Genomic DNA, 20,243 nt, shown 5'->3' with positions numbered 1-20,243 from the left:
GATGTTAATGGGTAATCAGTCATCAAATAAAGCCTCTGGCTGCAGGACTGTTAAGGCAGTCTGCGTGTGGTTTCTGCCACTTAAGGACAAGGAAAGCGAACAGTACCGAGTCCGATCATGGGTGTCAGGTCTGCACTGTGGATCCTTCTCTCCATCGCCATCCAGGGGGGTGAGCATAGCGTTGATCTGAGCGTTTGCCAGTAGCTTTGATCGCCATTTGTGGTAGCATGTGGAGACGCTTTGCTGGTCGGTGTTTGTGCGCAGAAAGACACGCTAGTCTCAAACATTTTTGACCCTTTGTGCTCCAGTGGCTCTGCAGGAGTCCGACTATGACTACGAAACAGATGACTACAGCCCAGGACCTGTGAACTGCTCGACCACAGAGAGCATCAAAGGCGGCCGTGTCACCTACTCACAGGTGGAAATTATGAAACGCACACCACTTTACAGCAGCAGCAACAAACTGCTCTCACATTTTACATCAACATGTCATTTTTTTTAACAGTACAGGCGCATCTCAGTACATTGAAAATATTGTCAAAAATGTAATGGATTCCTGTAGTTCAGTTCAAAAACAGAAACGAGCTTCACTTTTTGAATTTGCGAGTTGCAGAGGGATCTTTTTCAAGCTTTTATTTGCCTCAAATTTAAGGATTATAGCTCCCAAGTGTTGACAGTGGAGTACCACACTGGTACCAGGTACCAATACCTGCTGGAATCTAAAATCAGCCTCTGCTTAAAGCTGTCAGCAGAGGGAAGTATGTAGTGCTCTTAGATGTCCCGGTAGATGTCTGATAACTTTGAACTTGATAAAAGCAAGTGGAGCAACACCAGCAGCCCAGATCGTCTCTGATTGTGGAGACTTCCCTCTGGACTAGCAACCTGGTTTCTGTGCCTCTCCACTCTTCCTCAAGGCTCTCGGACTTTGATTTCCAAACAAAATGCAAACTTTATGTTCATCTGGTAGGCGGACTTTGGCCCACTGAGCAGCACTCCAGTCCTTTTTTTCCTCAGCTCAGCTAACAGCCTGCAGAAATGTTCTGTGGTTCAGTTGTGGCTTCACAAAAGGGACGCAAACGTATGAATGAAGACTAACGTCAGAAATTGAATTGCTTTGGATTTGACTTGATGAAGTTACAAAAATCGTTATTGACTTTAGCTGGACTTTAGCTTTTTGACATGAAAATACTTGACATCTGACGTCACACAGAAAGTATGTTGTCTGGTTGTAATTGTTAATTTGGGCAGGTTAAAATTTACAGACAGGCAACATTGCTCAATTGTGTTCTTGGTTGCAGAGAAAAAAATAATTAATTTTCCATACATGGTAATCAGCATTTTACAAACCCAGAATGACAAATTGACTTTTAAATCCTATAGCTAGCAGTCTAAACTACTACCATGCAGGAAATAAATAATGTCACATTATCACTCTAATCATGGAAATTAAATAATTTTCACTGACTACTGTGTGTGCTCTTATAATATTCTATATGGGATCAAGAACTGATTGTGTGTATGTATATATATATATATATATATATATATATATATATATATATATATAAATATATATATATATATATATATATATATATATATGTGTATATATATATATATATATATATATATATATATGTTTATATGATCTAACATTAGTCATGGATGTTTGTAAAATGTTGCTGTCCTTCTTGACTGAAGAAAACAAATAAATTCACATTTATGAATATATATATATATATATATATTTTTATTATTGATATAATTTAATATTCAAGTGATCTGAGAGCTAATTTTTGGGGTTTTGTTAGCAGTATACCATAATCATCAAAATGAGCAGAATCAAATGATTAAGATACAATACTCTGTCAGGAATTAAGCTATGTAGTGTATGAGTTTCACTTTGAATTAATTTGCTGTGATAAATTACCTTTCGGAAGACAATCAGATTTATTGATGTGCACTGATTGATCCTCATCGGTTGTCTCAAAAATGATCTGCCAAAGGAGCAGAAAACTTGAAAAAAGGAAGAAGTGTGAGCTTGTTTTTAATCAAAAGCTTCTTTTTTTACCTGATTCAACATGAGATGTGATTGTATGTTTCCTCCCCAGGGAGGCATGGAGGGCAGCGTGATGACCTATCACTGTGATCCAGGGAAATTCCCATTCCCGGTCAGCTCCAGAATCTGTGGTGCTGATGGGGACTGGTCACTAATGAGACTACCCAGTGGCAGGCTTGTGTCCAGGCCCAGTTGCAAAGGTGACGTCTCTTTCAAGAACCCCCTACTCTTTACTCCACCATCTGCTGAACACTCTTCTCTCTGCGACACACAGACATGCTGTGCCCGGGTCAGCTGCAGCTGGACAATGGGGACTTTTGGCCCAGGGACCAGTGGTTCCGAGTCGGCACGACGCAGAGCTTCTCCTGCCGGGACGGGTTCTCCTTTTACGGATCAGCACAACGAAACTGCACGGATTCTGGGGAGTGGACAGGAGCTACTCCAATCTGTGACGATCACGGTGAGGAAACAATGCCGGTGTCCTGATGATATTTAGGGGCTGCTTCCATGTTGACTTTATTTGCCTTCTTTGCATCATTTTTAGCTCCTGATCTTCTCCACTTTTTGGTATCGTAACCACAAACTTGTGTGTATTTTATTGGGATTTCATGTGATAAACCAATATGAAGGAGTGTACTGTTGTCAAGTGGTAGAGGAATGAAACAGGGTAGTCAAAGTTTTCACAGGAGAAAAAAAAATCCAAGCACGTGTGTCGTACATTTTGCATTCAGCCCACCTTGGTCAAATCTTTGTTGAGCTAATATCGCTGCTAATGACACCTGTAAATGTTTTGGAGTATTGTCTATTTATAGCTCAAGCTCAGTCAGAGTGGATTGGGAGTGTCAGTAAATGTCAAGTCAAATGTCTCATTTGGATACAGGTCCGGACTTTGACTAGGCCTTAATGCCATATATATGCTTTGAACTAAACCCTTACCTGGTAGCTCTGGCTGTAGCTTCAGGGTTATTGTCCTGCTGGAAGCTAAACTTTCTCAGTCTAAACCAGGGGTGTCAAACATACGGCCCGTGGGCCGGTTCCGGCCCGCCGAATAATTTAGTCTGGCCCAGTGGCTAAATGCATTATCATTATTCAACAAAAAAAAAAAATATTATTATTTTTTTTTTTATCCAGTGTCCTATCTGTCACTGTGCCAATAAGAATTGTTGTCTTAATGCCAAAAAGAGCTCATCAGATTTGACTTTCACAAGTGGAGCAGTACGACTTTTGCCATAGTGCTCCGCTTGATTTATGAATGTGAATAGTTTTATTATGATTCATGCGGGGAATATCTCAAATGATATGGACACTACAATGGGAAAGTAGGAGAGGAAAGCAAGAACAAGAAGAAAAAAAACAAAAGGTGAAAGAAAGAGGAGATAAAAGGAAGAGAATGATAAAACAATTATTGAAAAAAACACGTACTTGAAAATCTGCAGTTCCTATATTGTCCACGATGGGGCGCTGGTCTAAAGATTCTTTACAGCTTTTTTAGATACATCTGCGTTCGCTTCAATTCTGAGCAGCTTCTCTGTGACGGAAAAAACTTCCCCACAGACTGATGCTTCATGGTCGAAATTCTGGTTTCAGAATGATGTGAAGTGTTTTTGGCTTTGGCTTTTGGCAAAGCCGTTACGTTTTGGCCTCATCTGATGAACGCACCTTCATCCACACGTCGTCTGTCACCCGCTTGGCTTGTGACAAACTTTAAACTGGTCTTCTTAAGGCCAGTCATCCAAAGACTCTTGAGAAATCTTCTCTGATTAGTGCTCTCCTTGCCCAGTCTATCAGTTTAGGTGGATAGTGATGCCATGTTAGGTCTGCCAGATGCTTTCCATTTTCAGATGAAGGATTGGACAATTCTTGGTGGGATGATCAAAGCTTTAGACATCGTTTTGGAACCTAAACCTGATTTAAACTTCTACACAACTTCATCGATCACATTAAACCCCAATATAATACATGGAGGCTTGTGGTTGTAATGTGACATTTGAAAAACGTTTGAGAGGTATAACGATTTCTGCAAGGCACTGTACCAAGTTATTTTTTTACAAGGAATCAACTATGTTTTGAACAGTTTATGAGCACGGACATACATTTTCTGCAACCACTGAACAAACCACTTCAGTTTATTTATTTTTTATTTGCAGCCAATGATTGCAACGACCCCGGGGTCCCCCCTGGGGCCGAGAGGTCAGGAGACCGATTCCATACAGGAGCGAAAGTGGGTTACCGGTGTCAGGCTGGTATGCATCTGCTTGGCTCGGCTGAACGGGTTTGCCTGGAGCAGAGGGAGTGGAGTGGATCGGCACCAAGGTGCCAAGGTGATGGATTTTGTTTTTCGTGTTAGAAAAAGCGTGCACGCTCTAAACTCCTCAGCACAAAGGAAAGTCTTTGCATCCAGCATGTTTGTGCTTTCCCGCAGCTCCTCACGCCTTTGACACGCCCAGCACCGTGGCAGCAGCGATGGCAGAATCCCTCGCTGGAGTCATGGACGTTCTTTCTCCAGATTCCAAAAAGAAAAGTGGGGGATTTATTTTATTTTTGATTTTTTTTGTCGAAAACATAAGTTTTTTTTTTTCAATATTCAAATATATGAACTCTGAAAGAAAGGATAAAAAGGTGACGTGTGTGTTTGTGTGTTAAAAAGATGTTAGTCGATCGTTTGGCCGAAGCTTTCTTGTGGCTGAAGTCAGCCGCATGAACGTCTACATCTTGCTGGACACATCAGGAAGCATCAGGAAGGAGGCCTTTGAGTTGGCCAGGAATGCAACCATTGCTCTGATCACCAAGGTCCGCACAGAACGCGCTCAGGGTCGACGTCACGCCGTGGAAATGTTGCCCTGCTGCACCCTGTGACTTTGCACCTTCTTCTGTGTCTTTCTAGCTGGACAGCTACGAAGTCCAGCTGAACTACCACGTGTTGTCGTTTGCCAGCGAAGCCAAAGTCATTGTCGACATCAAAGATACGGAAACAAGTGGCGATCCCGATGAGGTCATATGGGCTCTGAGGGAGTTTGACTACAGCAGTAGGATTTGGCTTGTTGTTATCTTTCTAATTAATCAAACTAGAAGTCCCAGCAGTAAAGGTCGATCCATTCATGAATTGAACCTACTGATTTATTTATTTTAATGAAGTCAGCTTTTTCTTTCTGCTGCAGGCCACGGGCGTAAGACAGGCACCAACCTTTACTCTGCTCTGGCAAGTGTCCTGAACCAGATCAGCTTCCTAAATGAGAACCGACACAGGAACCATTTTAACGAGACCCAGAACATCATCATCATGCAAACAGATGGTAAAAGCTCACAGTCTATCAGTCACTACTGTAGATCAGCAGTTCTGAAGCTACTCTTCGCAAATGTGGTAAGGTAAAAAAAACACAGACCTTGTCCATGAATACAAGCCCACACACCCCAATCTGATGAGGAGTTTATTTAGATCTTTTTAAAAACAAAAGATCTTCCGGTAATTTAGAAATTTAGCAGACCTTGAACAGACAGAGATCTTTAAATGTCAACAAAAATTGGTTTGGCAAATCACAGATCCTGGCTCGGCCCGGATACCCTTAAAAACCAAGAAGAATCACCAAGACTAAATTGTCACCACGTGTTACCATGGTGACATTACCTTTGAGGGAGACCCAGCTTTGCATGTACAGAAAAAAAAAAATTAGCATGTAACATTTTTTCAAATTAGAGTATGCAAAAGATAAAAGTAATGGTCATTTTTGTGCATTGATTTTCAGGCTTCGTTTACAGAAAAGTGCAATTTGATATTCCTAAGAATAAGAGTGTGCAAATAGGCAATAACAGTAGTATGATTTTAACATGATGGAGCACAAACCTCCCAGCAGGGGGCGATAACCCTCACAGCTCTTGGAAAGAAGCCGTTTCTGAGTTCATTAGTTCTGGATTTGATGCTTCTAAAGCCTTTACCTGATGGGAGAGGGGCAAACGTCGCATTGCTCAGGTTGGTGGGATCAGTGGAGATGTGTCTGACCCTTCTATGGACTCGTTCTGCATAAACTGAGTCCAGATCCTGTAGACATCATCCCACAATCCCCTCTGCTGTTCTCACCACCCCTGCTAAATCCTTCCTCTCCTGCACTGTGCAGCTCACAGTTATGCTTTTAGCTCCTGCTCTGAGTTCCTGTTCCTAGACCTTTCACGGGGTCAACGGTAATAACTGTGGGGAGGAAAGGAGCTTCGGACTGCTGCGCAGATTTCAAACAGCATTTAACTCCAACCTCATTACGCGACAGGAACGCACATCAATGATGCGAGTCATATCCAGGCCTACGGCCTTCCCAAAATGAACTACAAATTGCACGCTCTCTGGACATTTTCGTGGATATCTGTGAGGTGGGCTGGTCTGATACCTCATGTCACGCAAAGGATTGTGGGATACTGTAAGGGTTCTTGGTGCCAGTAAGGGACATCGTGGGTTTCCTAGGCAAAACTAACCACAGGAGGGAGCACACAGGCTCCTTTTCCTACCTCTTTCCCTACTGACAGCCCTATTTGGACAGCACTTATCACGGCGACCGCTGACGCACTTCTGCTCTGGCTAGTAGAGTCTTTGCTCTATTAGGGTATTCAGATTGTGCCCCTGTTTGGTCCTGTTACTGCTAATGACTCCCAAACAGTCCACACATGAGAAAGACTCCTCTGTGGGCAGCGTCTGATGATGACATCATGATAGGGTGACTTCAGTGCGCGGATTGAGGAGGCAGAAGCTGAGAGACAGACAGCGCCTAGTGGAGCTAGGCGGAGCAACATACAGCTGGCTTTTGTCAGGTTAAGAGAGACCATCAAGAAAGAGAGAGCGCTGAGCAGTTTAAGGGGGACCCTCCAGGCCAGCTACCCAGATATTCCCCATCAGCAGTCTCAGAGAAACAGGATTGTGGAAACTACATCTGCTGAGGTCCAAACTGTGCTCCCAAAAAAGAGGTGACACCACAGTCTGAGTTCTGATCTAAAACTAAGGTTCCTCTTAGCGGCGGCTAATGGCGACCAGAGCTGATGGGTCCCCATTATGGCCAAAAACCTTGTGTGCACCTCAAAATGTCTCTTCACTTAAACTCCTTGTTTGTGTCTTGCGTCTTTACTCAGTCGTTGAAATATTTTATTGATCTTGGGAAAGTTTTGGAAAGTATCTGGTCAGTTCTGGGACTTTCTGAGGAAGTAACCCCTAATTCTAGGAAGGGCAGGGGCTGTATTATGTAGCACATTTCTACTCACCTGTTCACACCGGGGTTTTAGTAGCATTGACTTTTATTAGTATTTTTTTTCCTTTTAATTTTAAAAAAGCCATGTTGTTTTGCATCAAAAAGCGCCTTGCAAGTGTTCTCCTATAAGGAGTAATAGAAATAGTTTGACAACCATGCCACTAGATCGAACCCTTTTTGCTTAGAACTCCTGACTGAAATTGACATATTTCATTAGAGGTATTGACATTTTGGGATGTATCTGTGTTATAAAATCTTTCTGCCCGCAGGTTACTCCAACAAAGGGGAAAAGCCTGAGGCCGCTCTGGTCAGGATCAGGAACTTACTGGGCTACAACACCACACTCCCCGATCACACGCATGAGAAAATGCTGGGTAGCATGACACGAAATGATCTTTAAATGAAACTTGTAAAGCAGAACGCAGATTTGGATTTGACGTCTAAAACGTGAATGACGCTAGGTCAGAAAATTATCAGCGGGAAAAAAAATACGTCTAATGTCCATGTTTCAGACGTCTATGTATTTGGAGTTGGAGACCAAGTGAACAAAAACGAGTTGAACGCTCTGGCCTCAAAGAAAAGTGGTGAGAATCATTTCTTCGTTCTGAAAGACTATCAGACTCTGGGGAAAGTGTTCAACAGCATCATCAGTGAGTAGCAGCAAAAATCCAACACCTTCCTCAGCGGCAGCAATCCCTAAATGTAACCAAACTGATTACTTGCCATTAATCAGGTGACAGCAGTGTGACGATGTGTGGGATAGCGCAGGAAGAGATCACCAAAGAGCAGAAGGAATATGCCAGAGCCTACACCATGCCTTGGCATGTGACTCTGATGCCAGTGAGGGCTTTGGGATCTCTCTTAGAAGAAATGGGTTCATTGAAATTGAAACAGGGGTGTAAACCTAAATTAATTTCTCTCTCCCTGCAGATCAATAAAAAGGCCAAAACATTCCATTGTTCGGGGTCCATTCTAAGCCAGAACTGGGTGCTGACAGCGGCTCACTGCTTTGCCAGAGCGAGCACAGATGGCGTCTCAGTGACGTTCAACATAAAGTACGGTGAGTGGCTAAAATGGGTCATGATTTAAAAATACAGCCATGTGAATATAAAAAAACAAACAAAAAAAAAAACAAAAACAAGGACAATCCATTAACGATTCAGTGCTTTAAAAATAACTGTTCATATACAGATGGCAGAGTTTTTCTGTTTTATTCATTAAATGAAGAAATACGTGTTTTCAGGCTGGCACTTGCAGACACTCCCCACACATTTAAAAAAATGCTTTAAATTCACTTTTCAGCCGAGATGAGCAGATCCAGTCTGCAGCATCCCTGGAGAGAACAGATTCTAAATGGGCTCCTAACCTTCATGAACTGACTGCCCAGATCAAGTTTGGACATGCGCTTTCTTGTCTAAAACATTTTAAAACTCCGTTTTTTTGGGGGGAATAAATTGAGAAAATAAAATTGATAGATTTATAAACTCATCTTCTTACGTTTCACCTTGCTGCCCACAACTCTGTCCATTAATCAAAGCCCCAGCCTGCAGTCCTACCGTCAGCCTGGGGCTTTTCAGGTCTATTGGAAAAAGGGCCAATAGTGTCAACTCTGTCTTCTACAGTCAGAAACACACACCTGACTCAACGCTTGAGGTTAAAAAAGGTCAAATCTGCTTTAAAATGCTGAGTAAGGATGTTCTCTTCATGTGCTCCGATTGAGGAAACCCTGCATCAGATTTTAACCATTTGACATGGTGAGACATGTAGGGTGTCCTACTGTATTTGTTTTAATATAGTAACACTTTTTTTGCTTTAAAGTATGATCATTTTCAGTATCATTAATAGTTAAATATCCATATGTATAAATACATTAATAGAAATACAGGCTGAATGATCTGGTATTCACACGTCATCCTTTTTTGTGTGTCAAGTTTAGGGGGGAGGGGGGAGGATGAACATGTACCATCATATCCTTTATGCAAACATAAAAAAGAGGCGTCTCTGGTTTCCAGGGGAGGAGGAGGTGGGAATCAAAGAGGTGATCATGCACCCCAAGTACAACACCCGGGCGCTGAGAGACAGGAACGTGTCTGAGTTTTATGACTATGATGTGGCTCTGGTGGAGACCTCCCGCCAGATCCCGCTGTCCTGGACGGCCAGGTGAGACGGACGACAGAAAAGCAATCTTTAGGAGGTTGCTGGTGGAGGGGACACATCCTCAAAAACATTTGCCTGTGGTTTTGTGAGAGATTTGTGGAAGAAGTAATCAGAGAATATTTCCCCACAGACCTATCTGCTTGCCATGTACCGTGCCGGCCTCTCGAGCCCTGAAGAAAATCAACTCCACCTGCGAGCAGCACAGTACGTGACCTTTATTCTGGTCAGCAGGACCTGAAATTTCTATTCACTGAACCTGTTCTCCATTTCAACCCTTCAACTTCGATTTCAAAATGGTGCAATGATTGGGGAGTAAAAAGATGAACGGTTTTATAGAAATAGTGCGAGGTACATTTGTACTCAGCCCCTACCCTGGCCTTTAGAAGCCACCTAAGCAATTAATAGAGTTCATCTCTGTTTAATTTAATCTCATAATGTCAGCTGTTCTGTGACGGTCTGTTGAAGAACATCGGAGAAACAGCATCCAGACTAAGGAGCACAGCAGACGGGTCTGAGCAAAGCTGTGGAGAGCTTTAGATCACATGTAGGTTATGAAACAATCCGAGCTTTCACCATTGAACGGAGAGCTGGTCAATCCGTCATCTGAAAACCAAAAGTATGTAACGCAACTGGAAACTGAACAGAAAATGACCGGCCACCTGGACGTAGAAGCCAGGAAAGTAGAGCAGTAATCAGAGAAGCAGGCAAGTGGTCCATGGTTGCTTTGTAGGAGCTGCAGAGATGCCCAGCTCAGGTGGGAGTCTCTATCAAAAAGACCCATTACCCATTTTGTCATGTATTATCTTCCTTTCACTTCAAAATGATCAACAATCCAAATAGCTGGTTTATAACATGAACCCCTGCATAGAAATACTGGTTCTTGTGGTCCTAACGTCGTAAAAACATTAACGGGTTCAAGGGGAAAGCATAACTGTGGCTCGTATTTGAGAAGCATAACGGGGCAGCACATTTGTTCCGACAGGAGACGAACTCCTTGCCCACTCGGTGACTCCCGCCTCCTTCATCCACAAGGCAAAAGAGCGTAAACCCACTCATATCCATCTGAAGACTCAGGTGAGGGTTGTCTTGCCCGTCGTCATAAATCTGAAGGAACTCCTCCTGCTAAAATAAAGTGTTTTCTCTCTCTCTGTGCAGAGGCCTGCCTGTGTGGAAAAGGCCAGGCTAACGCTAACTGAGCCCACAAATATAACTTTGAAAGAATACGTCCCTGACAGCTTCCTCTGCACTGGGGGCACTGACGGATATCAGGATGCCATCGGCTGCAAAGGTCTGCATGCTTACAGCTGAAAAGCAGTAACAGAGATTATTACAGGACGCATGTAACAGCTCCGCGTCTCTGACCCTACAGGTGACTCAGGCGGATCCCTGGTTCTGCAGAAAAGGAAGCGCTTCTTTCAGGTCTGGAGGCTTTTATTTTGAGAGAGCAGGACAGTGAGACGCGCGCTCGGAACCAAACTATGTTCTGCTCTTCCTCGTTAGGTGGGAGTGCTGAGCTGGGGCACCATAAACGTGTGTGAGCCGCCCGTAAGCCACAGACACAGCAGCAGCAGGCCTCCCCCTGAGGCTCGAGACTTTCACATCGACGTCTTCAAGATAATGCCGTGGCTGAAGCAGCACCTGGGCAACGTGATCCAGTTTGTCCCTTAGAGCCGGGGAGCGGACGCAGGACCAGTGGGCGTATACGCGGGCACAGCCCGAGACGTTCCGCTGAATGGATGATGAAGTGTGGTCTGCAACACCATCAATGGAACAAATCCACTTCAATGGAAACACAAATTTCCTTCAACAGTTTAAAAAAAATAAAAGTGTAAACTTTAAATTAAAGAGTGACGTTTCTGTACATTTCGAGCAGAGCACGTTCAAATGCAAACCATCGGACCCAAAAGGAACAAAGACGTATGGTGGGCGACGTTTGTGAGGCGTCGATGCATGATGTCATGAATTAGTCAGAGTTTAGAAAGTCCAGTCTGGTAACACTGAAATTTGGCCCGATGGAAAACTTACAAAAAACACGCATAATGGAGAGTGAGATAAGCTTTTTACCAACTTTTTCCTCCTTTGTAGTCTAAACTCAACGTATAGACAGAAAACATGTCTGCATGTCGATCTGTTGAAACGCTTCTTGCAACATTATCTAAATACACAAGGATCTGATTCTGAGCTACTCTAACCAGCATTACTGTTCTTAAACTAATGGCTTTTGCTGCTCACCCTGTATGTGAGCTAAATCTGTAAACCGGTGATCGGTTGCAGGTCTGATGAACGCCTCTTCCATTCCTCAGCCGTCGTCGGGGCTTCAACCTCGGCAGAACAAGCGGCAGGAGTCCGGTCAGCCCTCAGAAAACTGTCTGAACAGACTTTCAGACTCTCTGTCCTTGAACTGGGGAACAAAGTGGATTTGAAGGATCTCAGAGAACCCCTCAGAGAGAGCCGGAGCCACAAAATGTTTCCTGGGAAGAAACAGAGACAGGTCACAGCAGTCGCTACACAAAATAATGGCTTTATATAAAACCCAGAATCAGCAAATAGGACAAGCTGTGAGCAAAATCATTTGAATAAATACAACTCCCATGAGCTGGCCGTACAAATGCGCCTTTGGGCTCCAAAAACAAGTTGAGCAACATGACAAAGGCCGCCGTTCCACTCACTTGTAGCTGTGGAAAATCATGTCGTTGACCTTAGGGTGTTTGCTGTCGGATGGAGCCATCTCACGAAACTGAGAACAATAAAAACAGAGAGGATTCCTCATAACCAGCATAAAACCAGGCCGTGCGTTAACAAAGGTGGAGCTGTTGTGAAGTTAGTCCTACTCTGTTATTGTGCTTGGCTTGCTCCAGAGTGGCCGTGAAGAGGAAACAGCGACAGGACACCCCCGCTGCCTTGGCCACGTCCACGTAGCTGCAGAAAACCCCACAGTTCAACTCAGAGTGCCTCTTATCTTGGAAAGACGACATTTTAACAACACTTTCCTAGAAAATATGCATATTTACTTTTCAAGAGTGCATAGGAACCCTTGTTACTGAGGTATAATGAACTCATTGTATGTCTGTGAATATTATCAGTCATCCAGGTCATGATACAATCCAAAAATAGGTTAAAAAATAAAACAACTGGACTTCAATACTGAAAACATTTTGAATTGAGAAAATTTCTTGGATGGGAAGAGAAATATCTTCAGCTTCAGAATAGAAGTCCAGTGTTTTTTTTTTTTTAACCTTTTTGGGATTAATGAATCCGTCCTTCTGAGTAAACACCCGAAGGCATCAACCATGAGAAAAGTGTCTTGAAAAGATTTTAGGAGCAAACACACGATGGGAACCTGCTCCCTGCCTGCAAATATCCTCCTCTGCCCGTGTTTGATCATGTGCGTTTGCTACGTGATTCTCATGGAGTTTGTTGACATAAAGGTGCTTAAGGTGAATTGGATCATGGCCAAAAAAAATAGAAAGGACACACCAGAATCGTGCGTGGTGGCGCTACCGTTTGCGAGACTCGGGGTCTGGGTTGGTGTTGTCCACGGCGACGCTGCGGCCGTCCCTCAGGGCGCGCTCACACGCCGACACGCAGTTCTGCCAGGAGCCGAGCGTGTCCTGAAGCAGACGGGAGAGGAAACCAGCTTTAGCGAGCAGAATGCCAACAAAGTGATGCGGTAGGCTGAGCCGTGCTATGCAGAATCCGCCCACCCTGTTGACGTAGACGTAGCCCTTTGGAATAACGTGGGTGTGGAAGAAGGTGGATTTACCAGCTGCAGAGAAAAGAAACATGGACAAAAAAAAAAAAAAAAAGATTACTGAGGTGTTGGTGGGCAGCCAGACCAGAAAAGCCACATACCCCTCCTGACGGTACCTGCAGGGTAACCAACGGCAACGATGACCTCCGCCTTGGTGGAGATGAGAGAGGCGGACGGCGGGTCGAACAGCCTGCTGGTGGAGTCAAGTTTCCGCTAATTCAGAGTGAAAGAGAACGATTAGAATACAGCTACACATCGCTTCTCAATCCTGGATGTAAACAAGATGTCAGTCCCTGATGGGTTTTGTACTGAGACGCAGCAAAACCCAGCAGGGGGCTGATGAGGAATCGGATGTGGTGAAGCAGGAAGGAGGACACCGCGGTGAGGGTTCAGAAGCTCTAAGCTGTGCTCACGGGGTCAAAGTCAGGCAGGCTGTAGGGGGCGCTCTTCCAACCCAGAAAGTACTCCTCTGGGGTGTAGAACGGTAGGCCGATGTTCAGCGCGAACTGCAACAACAGAAAAACAAAAGGTTCGAGCTCCAATAATCTATTCACCGACACTGAAGATGATACAGACAAGTTGCTGCGCACAGAAGAGACAGCAGCAGCAGGAGGAGGAGGATCAGGGGTCTTTGCACGTCAGAGTTCTTAACTTTTCCAGATTCAACATCCCAGAGACTTTCTCACATTTTAAAATGAAAGAAAAACATTCCTTATGAATTTATAGCAAGCATTTCTACACCTGGCTTTCAATATGGAACCTGAAAAACCAGAGACCGATATGAGGGAAGGACACGAAAAAGAACCATAGAAGGGTGGTAGGAAAGAAGGGAGGACAGTAGGAGGGAAGGAATGTAGAGAACCAGGAAGGAAAGAAGCTGGAGAAGAGCTGAGGTAGCATAGAAGGATGTGAAAGATACTGTGGAAGGACAGAAGTAGGGAAGGATGGAAGGACACAAAAAAGGTAAGACGCAAGTCAGGATAGATAGAAGGAAGACAGCAAGGAAAGAGAGAAAAGGAATACAAAAAAGGTCATTTGAGAATGAAATTGAGGGAAGAAATAAGGACTGAAGAAAGCACAGAAAGATAGAAAGAAAGGACAAAGGAAAGAAACAAGGGAAGGACATAAAAAGAAATGTTTAAAGGAAAGAAAGATCATAATAAAACAGAGAAGGGACAAATGACTGAGTTATAGACGCACAGAGGGACGTCTGGAGGTAAGGGTACAAGAGAGAGAGGAAGGAGGGACAACAATATAGAACATAGAAATATTTTCTCTATTCCCAATTTTCCTTCCCAGGATTCTCCAGACCTGGAACAACCCCCCAATCAAATCCCAGACTGCGTAGGAACCCTGGGAGGAGCAATAAAAACCAAAGGGAGTAATGAACTAAACCGTGCAGCTCTTACCAGTCTGTCACTGCAGGAGAAATCCTTCTTCTTCCTGCCAGGAGCCCAGTTCTCCGGCCTTCCTGCAGCATCTGGACGCAGAGCGACAGTCAGGGTGCCGTGTGGCTACGGATTCAAAATAACTAAACTAACACGACTTATTGTAGCATCGGTGGTTTACACGCTGGACAGACTGAGTTATTGACCTACCTCCTACGTAAAAACTCTGCGACTTGTCTACAGGCTCGCCATCATTAGCCTGAGCAGAAAACACACGAGAGACATTATTATATATATGTTTTATATATACAGTATATGTTTGGTCTCCAGCAGTGGAGAACCTGCTGATCAGGTGTGGCAGGCACGGTACAAAGGCGTGGACGCACCTTCTCGCAGAGGTGACGCCACATTCCAGTCACGGGTTTTCTGTAAACACCGGGGCCGCTGGCTACAAACACCTAAAAACACAGAACAGGAGATCAGGCCGCCGCTTCCCCCTGAAGGAATCTGTGGGCGAGAGCCTGTCTGCGGCCTGAGCGACCTGCACGGGCAGCTGCAGCGTGGCGAGGACGTCCTCCACTTTGGACTTGAACACTTCTGGTCTCAGTTTGCCCCTGGCGATGCCCAGCTGGTTGGTGAAGAAAACGACCTGCAGAAGGGTGTCCATGTGGAAAAAAAAAAAAAAACATGCATGTAAAATCCAACAACACTAACCCCAATTATGTACCAGAGGAAGTGTTTTATTCTTTCACACCTTGTATCCTTTTTTGAGCAAGTTGGCCAGCCGGGGCTGAATCTCTGGGTACAGGATCCTGGTAAACAAATGCGAGGACTGTTAGACCAGCAGCCGATCTGTTAAACCACTTACAGCTCAGGATCTTTTCTACATTTTGTCACGTCACAACCCCAAAGTTTAACCCGCTGTTTTCTGATACACCAACACCAAGCGGCGCTTGATCGTTAAGACCTGCTTATGCTCGCAGGGTCGCAGGGACGCTGGTGCCTTTTGGGCCATAAGATACATGAAGTTTTACACTTCCACAAATAAAAAACCCGAAAAGTGTTGTAGGTACGCGTATCCAATTATTCTGAAGAAGATCCTGTGCCACCAATTGCCTCCAGAAGCTATTTAATTGATTAATAGAGTCTGCTTGAGTGTAATATAAACTCATTATAAATCCAGCTGCTCGGTTTGCTAGAGATCAGAAAACAAACAGAATCATGAAAACCAGGACCAAGGAGCATTTTGGCCTCTAAAAATAAGTTTGATTCCATCCAATTGGCCAGGCATGCAGAGCATGAACGCCTGACACATAATACTACACCAAGTATTGCGTCAAAGGAGTCCGTTACAACTACCAAACTGAGCAAACTGATATTGGTCGATGACTACGATTCAATACGATCTCAATCTCCACAGCGTAATTAACAGAGAAGCTGCCGAGAGGCTCATAGTTACTATGGAGGAGCTGCAAATGTTCGCAGCTCAGGTGGGAGAACCTGTCGTAGGGACAACTATTAGTTATCTACTCCAAAAACACAGCATCAACTTAAACACACCTCCCCCACAGTGAAAGATGGCTGGAACAAAAAGAGCTGGTTAGTGTTGATGGGAGGATGGATGGAGCTAAAAACAGGGCAACCCTGGAAGAGAGGCTGCTAGCAGCTGAAAATGATTAAAGAGTGGGGCAGAGGACTGTGGCAAGACTTAACAGAAAGCTCTCCAGGAGGCTCTTCATCCAATCTGACTGACCTTGAGCAATTATGTATAAAATAATGGGCAAATATTTCAGTCTAAAGGTGCAAAGAGCAAACACTAGCAGACGTGAAGCTGTAACTGCACCAAAAGACAGTACAGGGGGCTAAACACAAACGCTATATATACCGTATTTTTCAGACTGTAAGGCACACCGGATTACAAGACGCAGTAAATATTCTTCACTTCTAGTTTAGTCATTCCAGTCAGGCAGTCTTGTAGACAGCTCAGGGGTCCAATCAGGTAGTGACGCAGTGTACAGTATTGCTCTGAATATCCATTAAGCTGAGCGGCTTCGTTGCTAACCAAGTCGTACTTACATATTTTAACTGATTTTTGAGCCCATTGTACCACATAAAACCGGTCAGTAAGCACAACGGTAATTTTGGAGAAAATATAAGGAGTTTAAGTGTGCCTTATAGGCTGAAAAATACGGTACTTTTTATATGCATCTGTAAAATAATTTTCAAAACAATGCTCTATGTTGTGTTGGTCTATCACATGAAACCTCTATCAAATAAACTGACATTTGTGGTTGCAGCACGACAAAATGTGAAAAAGTGAACGAGGCGGTGTCGGTAGCAGACGTGACTGAAATCAGAACAGAACACGTGGGTCTGCGCGGGCCGGACATCAAAAAGGAACCGCTATCAGAGGACAAGGCTGTAGGGGACGGAACAATACCTCCAGTCGTCGGGTGCAGTCGGAAAGACTTTTCCAGATTTGGTGGTGATGATACATCCGTCAATATCAAACCCAGCAATCTGAAAGCAGAGAACAGGCATGCCAGCATAAACCTTCTCCATCTTTGCAGAACACGCGTATAGCGCTCCAAAGGGGAACAACTGACGAGGAGGAACTCGTTGCCCACCTTGTTGCTCGCTTTCACTCCGGTGGCGGTGTAAAACATCAGGTTTCCCGTCTGCTGCCAGCTGCTCCTCACACACGCCTTTGCTGGGGACGAAGACGGGAGAGACTGGGGGTCTCTTTTCTCCTCCTCTGTCATGTTCTTTTCTGCAAACTCCTGCAGGTGCCGCAGCTTCTCCTCGGCGAGTCTCTCCTCCTCCTCCTCCTCATCATTATCCTCGTCTAACCTCTGTCGCTTCACTTCAGCGCGCTCCCTCTCTGGGCTCAGCTGCCTTTTGGAAGACTGAACAGGAAAACTATACAGACACCTTCTGTTTTTCATCCTCATTCATGTCTTATTTTTTTGGCATATACTAAATGTATAGCCTGCATGAGGAAATGGATGCTTTACCCTAGAGGGAGAGGCAGAAAAGAAATCCTTGATGCTGCGTTTGGGCGTCGGACTCGGTTCCCCCTCTTTCCCGTCTCTCCCACCCTTAGTCTTATCCGCGGCCTTCGCGCCCCTCTTTGGGACGCCGCGCGCTGTCCCATTGGAGCTCAGAGAGAAGTTCAGTGTAAACGGGTGGCTCTGGTTGACCAGGTACAGGGTGCCATCGTGGGCGAGTTTACCCGACTGACCCCGGCCCAGGTTCTCACCGTTCAGGGAGCTGGGATTGGGCCCGAGCTGTGGGGACAGGAAATACGGCACATGTGGACGTGGGACTGCAGAATTTCCACGGCAACAGCGGGTTTAAACGGGGTCCAAAAAGGGGGAAAATGTTCCGACCTCAGCTCTTCACATTAAATAAAAACAACTGATTTCATGTTCAGAGCCTGTTTGCAGAGCAATGTTGCATAACCGGGCGGCAGTGTCGCTTTAAATTACACGCAGAAGTGAAATCACCGCTCCGGGCGGGATTGTTTCCATACCTGAGTAACAACCGCATCCTGCTCCGAATAGCAAGCCACCACCTTAACTGAAACAAACACAAGGACTGTTAAAATGGATACTGGGACACGGGCACACAGGAGGTGATATAATATACGAGGCAATGGAGCAGTTATTCTACAACTTGTGAGTCATAGCATGGCGTTTGCATGAAGACCAAACAGTCGTCCACCAAGTTACAGCTGATTCCACCTTTTTAGGTGTATTAATCAAAGCAAAACACTCACGAAAGATACAAGAATCTTTGCAAACTATCTTTTTTTCAGAAATGTTTATTTACAGGTTTAGTAGAAATTATAAAGTCTAGAGTCACTGAAATTATTAAAGCTGTTGCCTTCAAGCTTAAAGTACTATCTCAGAGCTCTGCATATATCAGGTAATCTTCTTTGTACATGGTCACCTTTAACAGTCAGTAAAGAGATATTGCTGCGGCAGAATAAAAAACAGATTTTGCAGTGCGGATGGAAAGTCCCAGGCATGTAGGGAACTTCTGTGCTGCCTGGAGCATGACTTTTCTAAAACAAACACGTCTCCTCATGCTCGGCCTGGTGTTACTGCATCCCAGACAGACGGACCCCATCCACCTTCCTGCTGTACGGCCCCAAACTCAGACAGCAGGAACCTGATAAACTACCCACGCTTTAATCCTACTGGAGGTCCCAGGCTGGGCTTTCCCTCTGCTCTATGTGTACACCTGATATAGATCTTGGTGAGCAGATCACAGAGCTCAGAGAAACTGGGGTGGTAGAAAAGTGATCCTGAATTGATCGCAAAGAATAATAATAACGTCATGGGAAATATTGCAATGGCGTGTTTTTTTTTCTCGTCCTGCAGCCCCGACTTAAAGTTAATTCCATATTTACCTATAGATGTCATGACTGTGCAGCAACCCTGTCCAACTATGAATATGTGAAGAGACAGCATGCATGAATGCAATTTATATATATATATATATATATATATATATATATATATATATATATATATATATATATATATATATATATATAGTGTACTGTGTACTGATATAAAGGGAAGTGATCACACCATGTTAAATTGCAGTTGTAAACTATGGGTATCCATGATGAATGGATAACTAAGGCAGAGCTGGCACTGGGGCCAGCAGTGCGGTCGCTGAGGTCCTCGCTGCCTCACCCTGGTGCCTGGAGCATTTCTTGTCGGTCACCCCGGTTTCCGGACCCCGGCCCAGAATCACAGCCCGTCCGTCCATCAGAGGGATCCGGATCCCGGAGGGTCCAACCAGCGCGCACGACATTCGCGCAGCCGCTTTTATCTACTTTTGCTGTTTTAGAGCAGCGAAAAGGGGAATACGGGACAGCTTCCGGCGCCCAGGCGTAGCTGGGTCTGCGTTGAAGGTGCGCAGAAAGTTTCGCTGAGATTAATTTACCCCCTTTTCGTACCGCTTATAGTCTGGAAACTAATAAAGCTTTTTGTAGCGTAGCTATGCGTTTCACCGGCGGGTGGCTCCCCTGTATAACAGGCTCGTGTAGAAAAGGGCTTCACGTCATAGAGTTCCGGAAAGACGCATACGTAACACGCGACATGAAATATAGGTTTTTACCACTATTCAACTGTTTTCTGTTGTATGTAATGCATGTGAAATGTTCTATATTATGCCATGGTCCCGCGCGTTGTAAAATGTGTTCCTTCTTCTGAGTTGTGCGTTTAAAATGTGTCGAAAACTTTGTGGGTGTGTCATGTCACCCGGTCAGATAAGAAGGGGGCACCTTTGCGGGAAAACGCAGAAATCTTTTTTTTTTATTTTTTATTATGGGACATGTTGTATATGTTTTTTCCACATTGTATATCTAGACAGGTATTTTATTTATTCACTTATTTGCTTCACAGTGATTTCTGTAAGCACAGCTTTTCCAAACAGCAGCAACTACTTTCAATATTAAATTATGTGTCAACCAAAAGCTCTTTAAAAAGTACAAAACGTTTTGTTAAAAAACATAATCATGTCCAGGATTTGTTTTTTGTTTTTTTTTATGTACTGTCATTAGCCTGAAACATAGGTTAAATCCCACATGAAAAGCTGGTTTTACTTGATGTCTTTTACTTGCTGTCACACACTGCACATGCGGACAC

At 44.3% G+C, this 20,243-nt stretch overlaps 2 protein-coding genes across 3 annotated transcripts; one reads left to right on the top strand and one right to left on the bottom strand.

The window, feature by feature from the left end:
- Positions 1-20: 20 nt before the first annotated feature.
- si:ch1073-280e3.1 (complement C2) lies at positions 21-11,281 on the top strand. Its single transcript, XM_012872633.3, has 19 exons — positions 21-169; positions 309-418; positions 2,112-2,259; positions 2,334-2,519; positions 4,207-4,380; positions 4,482-4,580; positions 4,707-4,849; positions 4,944-5,085; positions 5,218-5,352; positions 7,554-7,658; positions 7,797-7,934; positions 8,018-8,124; positions 8,215-8,344; positions 9,297-9,444; positions 9,572-9,645; positions 10,424-10,515; positions 10,597-10,729; positions 10,811-10,860; positions 10,942-11,281. Exons 1-19 carry the CDS (start codon positions 118-120, stop codon positions 11,107-11,109), a joined length of 2,334 nt encoding a protein of 777 aa, XP_012728087.2. The 5' UTR covers positions 21-117; the 3' UTR covers positions 11,110-11,281.
- On the bottom strand, positions 11,257-19,631 carry LOC105933204 (polynucleotide kinase 3'-phosphatase). 2 transcript variants are annotated; one of them, XM_012872635.3, is made up of 17 exons: positions 19,287-19,631; positions 18,113-18,159; positions 17,595-17,867; positions 17,208-17,486; positions 17,021-17,100; positions 15,335-15,392; positions 15,122-15,229; positions 14,967-15,038; positions 14,791-14,839; positions 14,602-14,672; positions 13,606-13,698; positions 13,309-13,405; positions 13,146-13,207; positions 12,943-13,052; positions 12,273-12,360; positions 12,111-12,178; positions 11,257-11,912 (listed from the first exon to the last, which is right to left on the bottom strand). In XM_012872635.3, the coding sequence occupies exons 1-17, from the start codon at positions 19,405-19,407 to the stop codon at positions 11,792-11,794; spliced, it is 1,797 nt and encodes a 598-aa protein (XP_012728089.2). In that variant the 5' UTR covers positions 19,408-19,631; the 3' UTR covers positions 11,257-11,791. The 2 variants fall into 2 exon arrangements, with proteins under 2 accessions (XP_012728089.2, XP_021177195.2); XM_021321520.2 differs by lacking the exons at positions 18,113-18,159; positions 19,287-19,631 and having other exon boundaries at positions 17,208-17,499; positions 17,595-17,859.
- Positions 19,632-20,243: the final 612 nt, after the last annotated feature.

Source organism: Fundulus heteroclitus, chromosome 18 (genome assembly GCF_011125445.2).
Source record: "Fundulus heteroclitus isolate FHET01 chromosome 18, MU-UCD_Fhet_4.1, whole genome shotgun sequence".
Classification (NCBI taxonomy): Eukaryota; Metazoa; Chordata; class Actinopteri; order Cyprinodontiformes; family Fundulidae; genus Fundulus; species Fundulus heteroclitus.
This window is presented reverse-complemented; position numbering and strand designations above follow the sequence as displayed.

Coding starts and splice junctions, on each gene's coding strand:
- si:ch1073-280e3.1 (XM_012872633.3), top strand. CDS start 118: ATGGGTGTCAGGTCTGCACTGTGGATCCTTCTCTCCATCGCCATCCAG. Junction 2,260..2,333: donor GTCCAGGCCCAGTTGCAAAG/GTGACGTCTCTT, acceptor TGCGACACACAG/ACATGCTGTGCCCGGGTCAG. Junction 4,850..4,943: donor CCATTGCTCTGATCACCAAG/GTCCGCACAGAA, acceptor GTGTCTTTCTAG/CTGGACAGCTACGAAGTCCA.
- LOC105933204 (XM_012872635.3), bottom strand. CDS start 19,407: ATGTCGTGCGCGCTGGTTGGACCCTCCGGGATCCGGATCCCTCTGATG. Junction 17,101..17,207: donor GAGTGAAAGCGAGCAACAAG/GTGGGCAACGAG, acceptor CTCTGCTTTCAG/ATTGCTGGGTTTGATATTGA. Junction 12,179..12,272: donor AAGCCAAGCACAATAACAGA/GTAGGACTAACT, acceptor TATTGTTCTCAG/TTTCGTGAGATGGCTCCATC.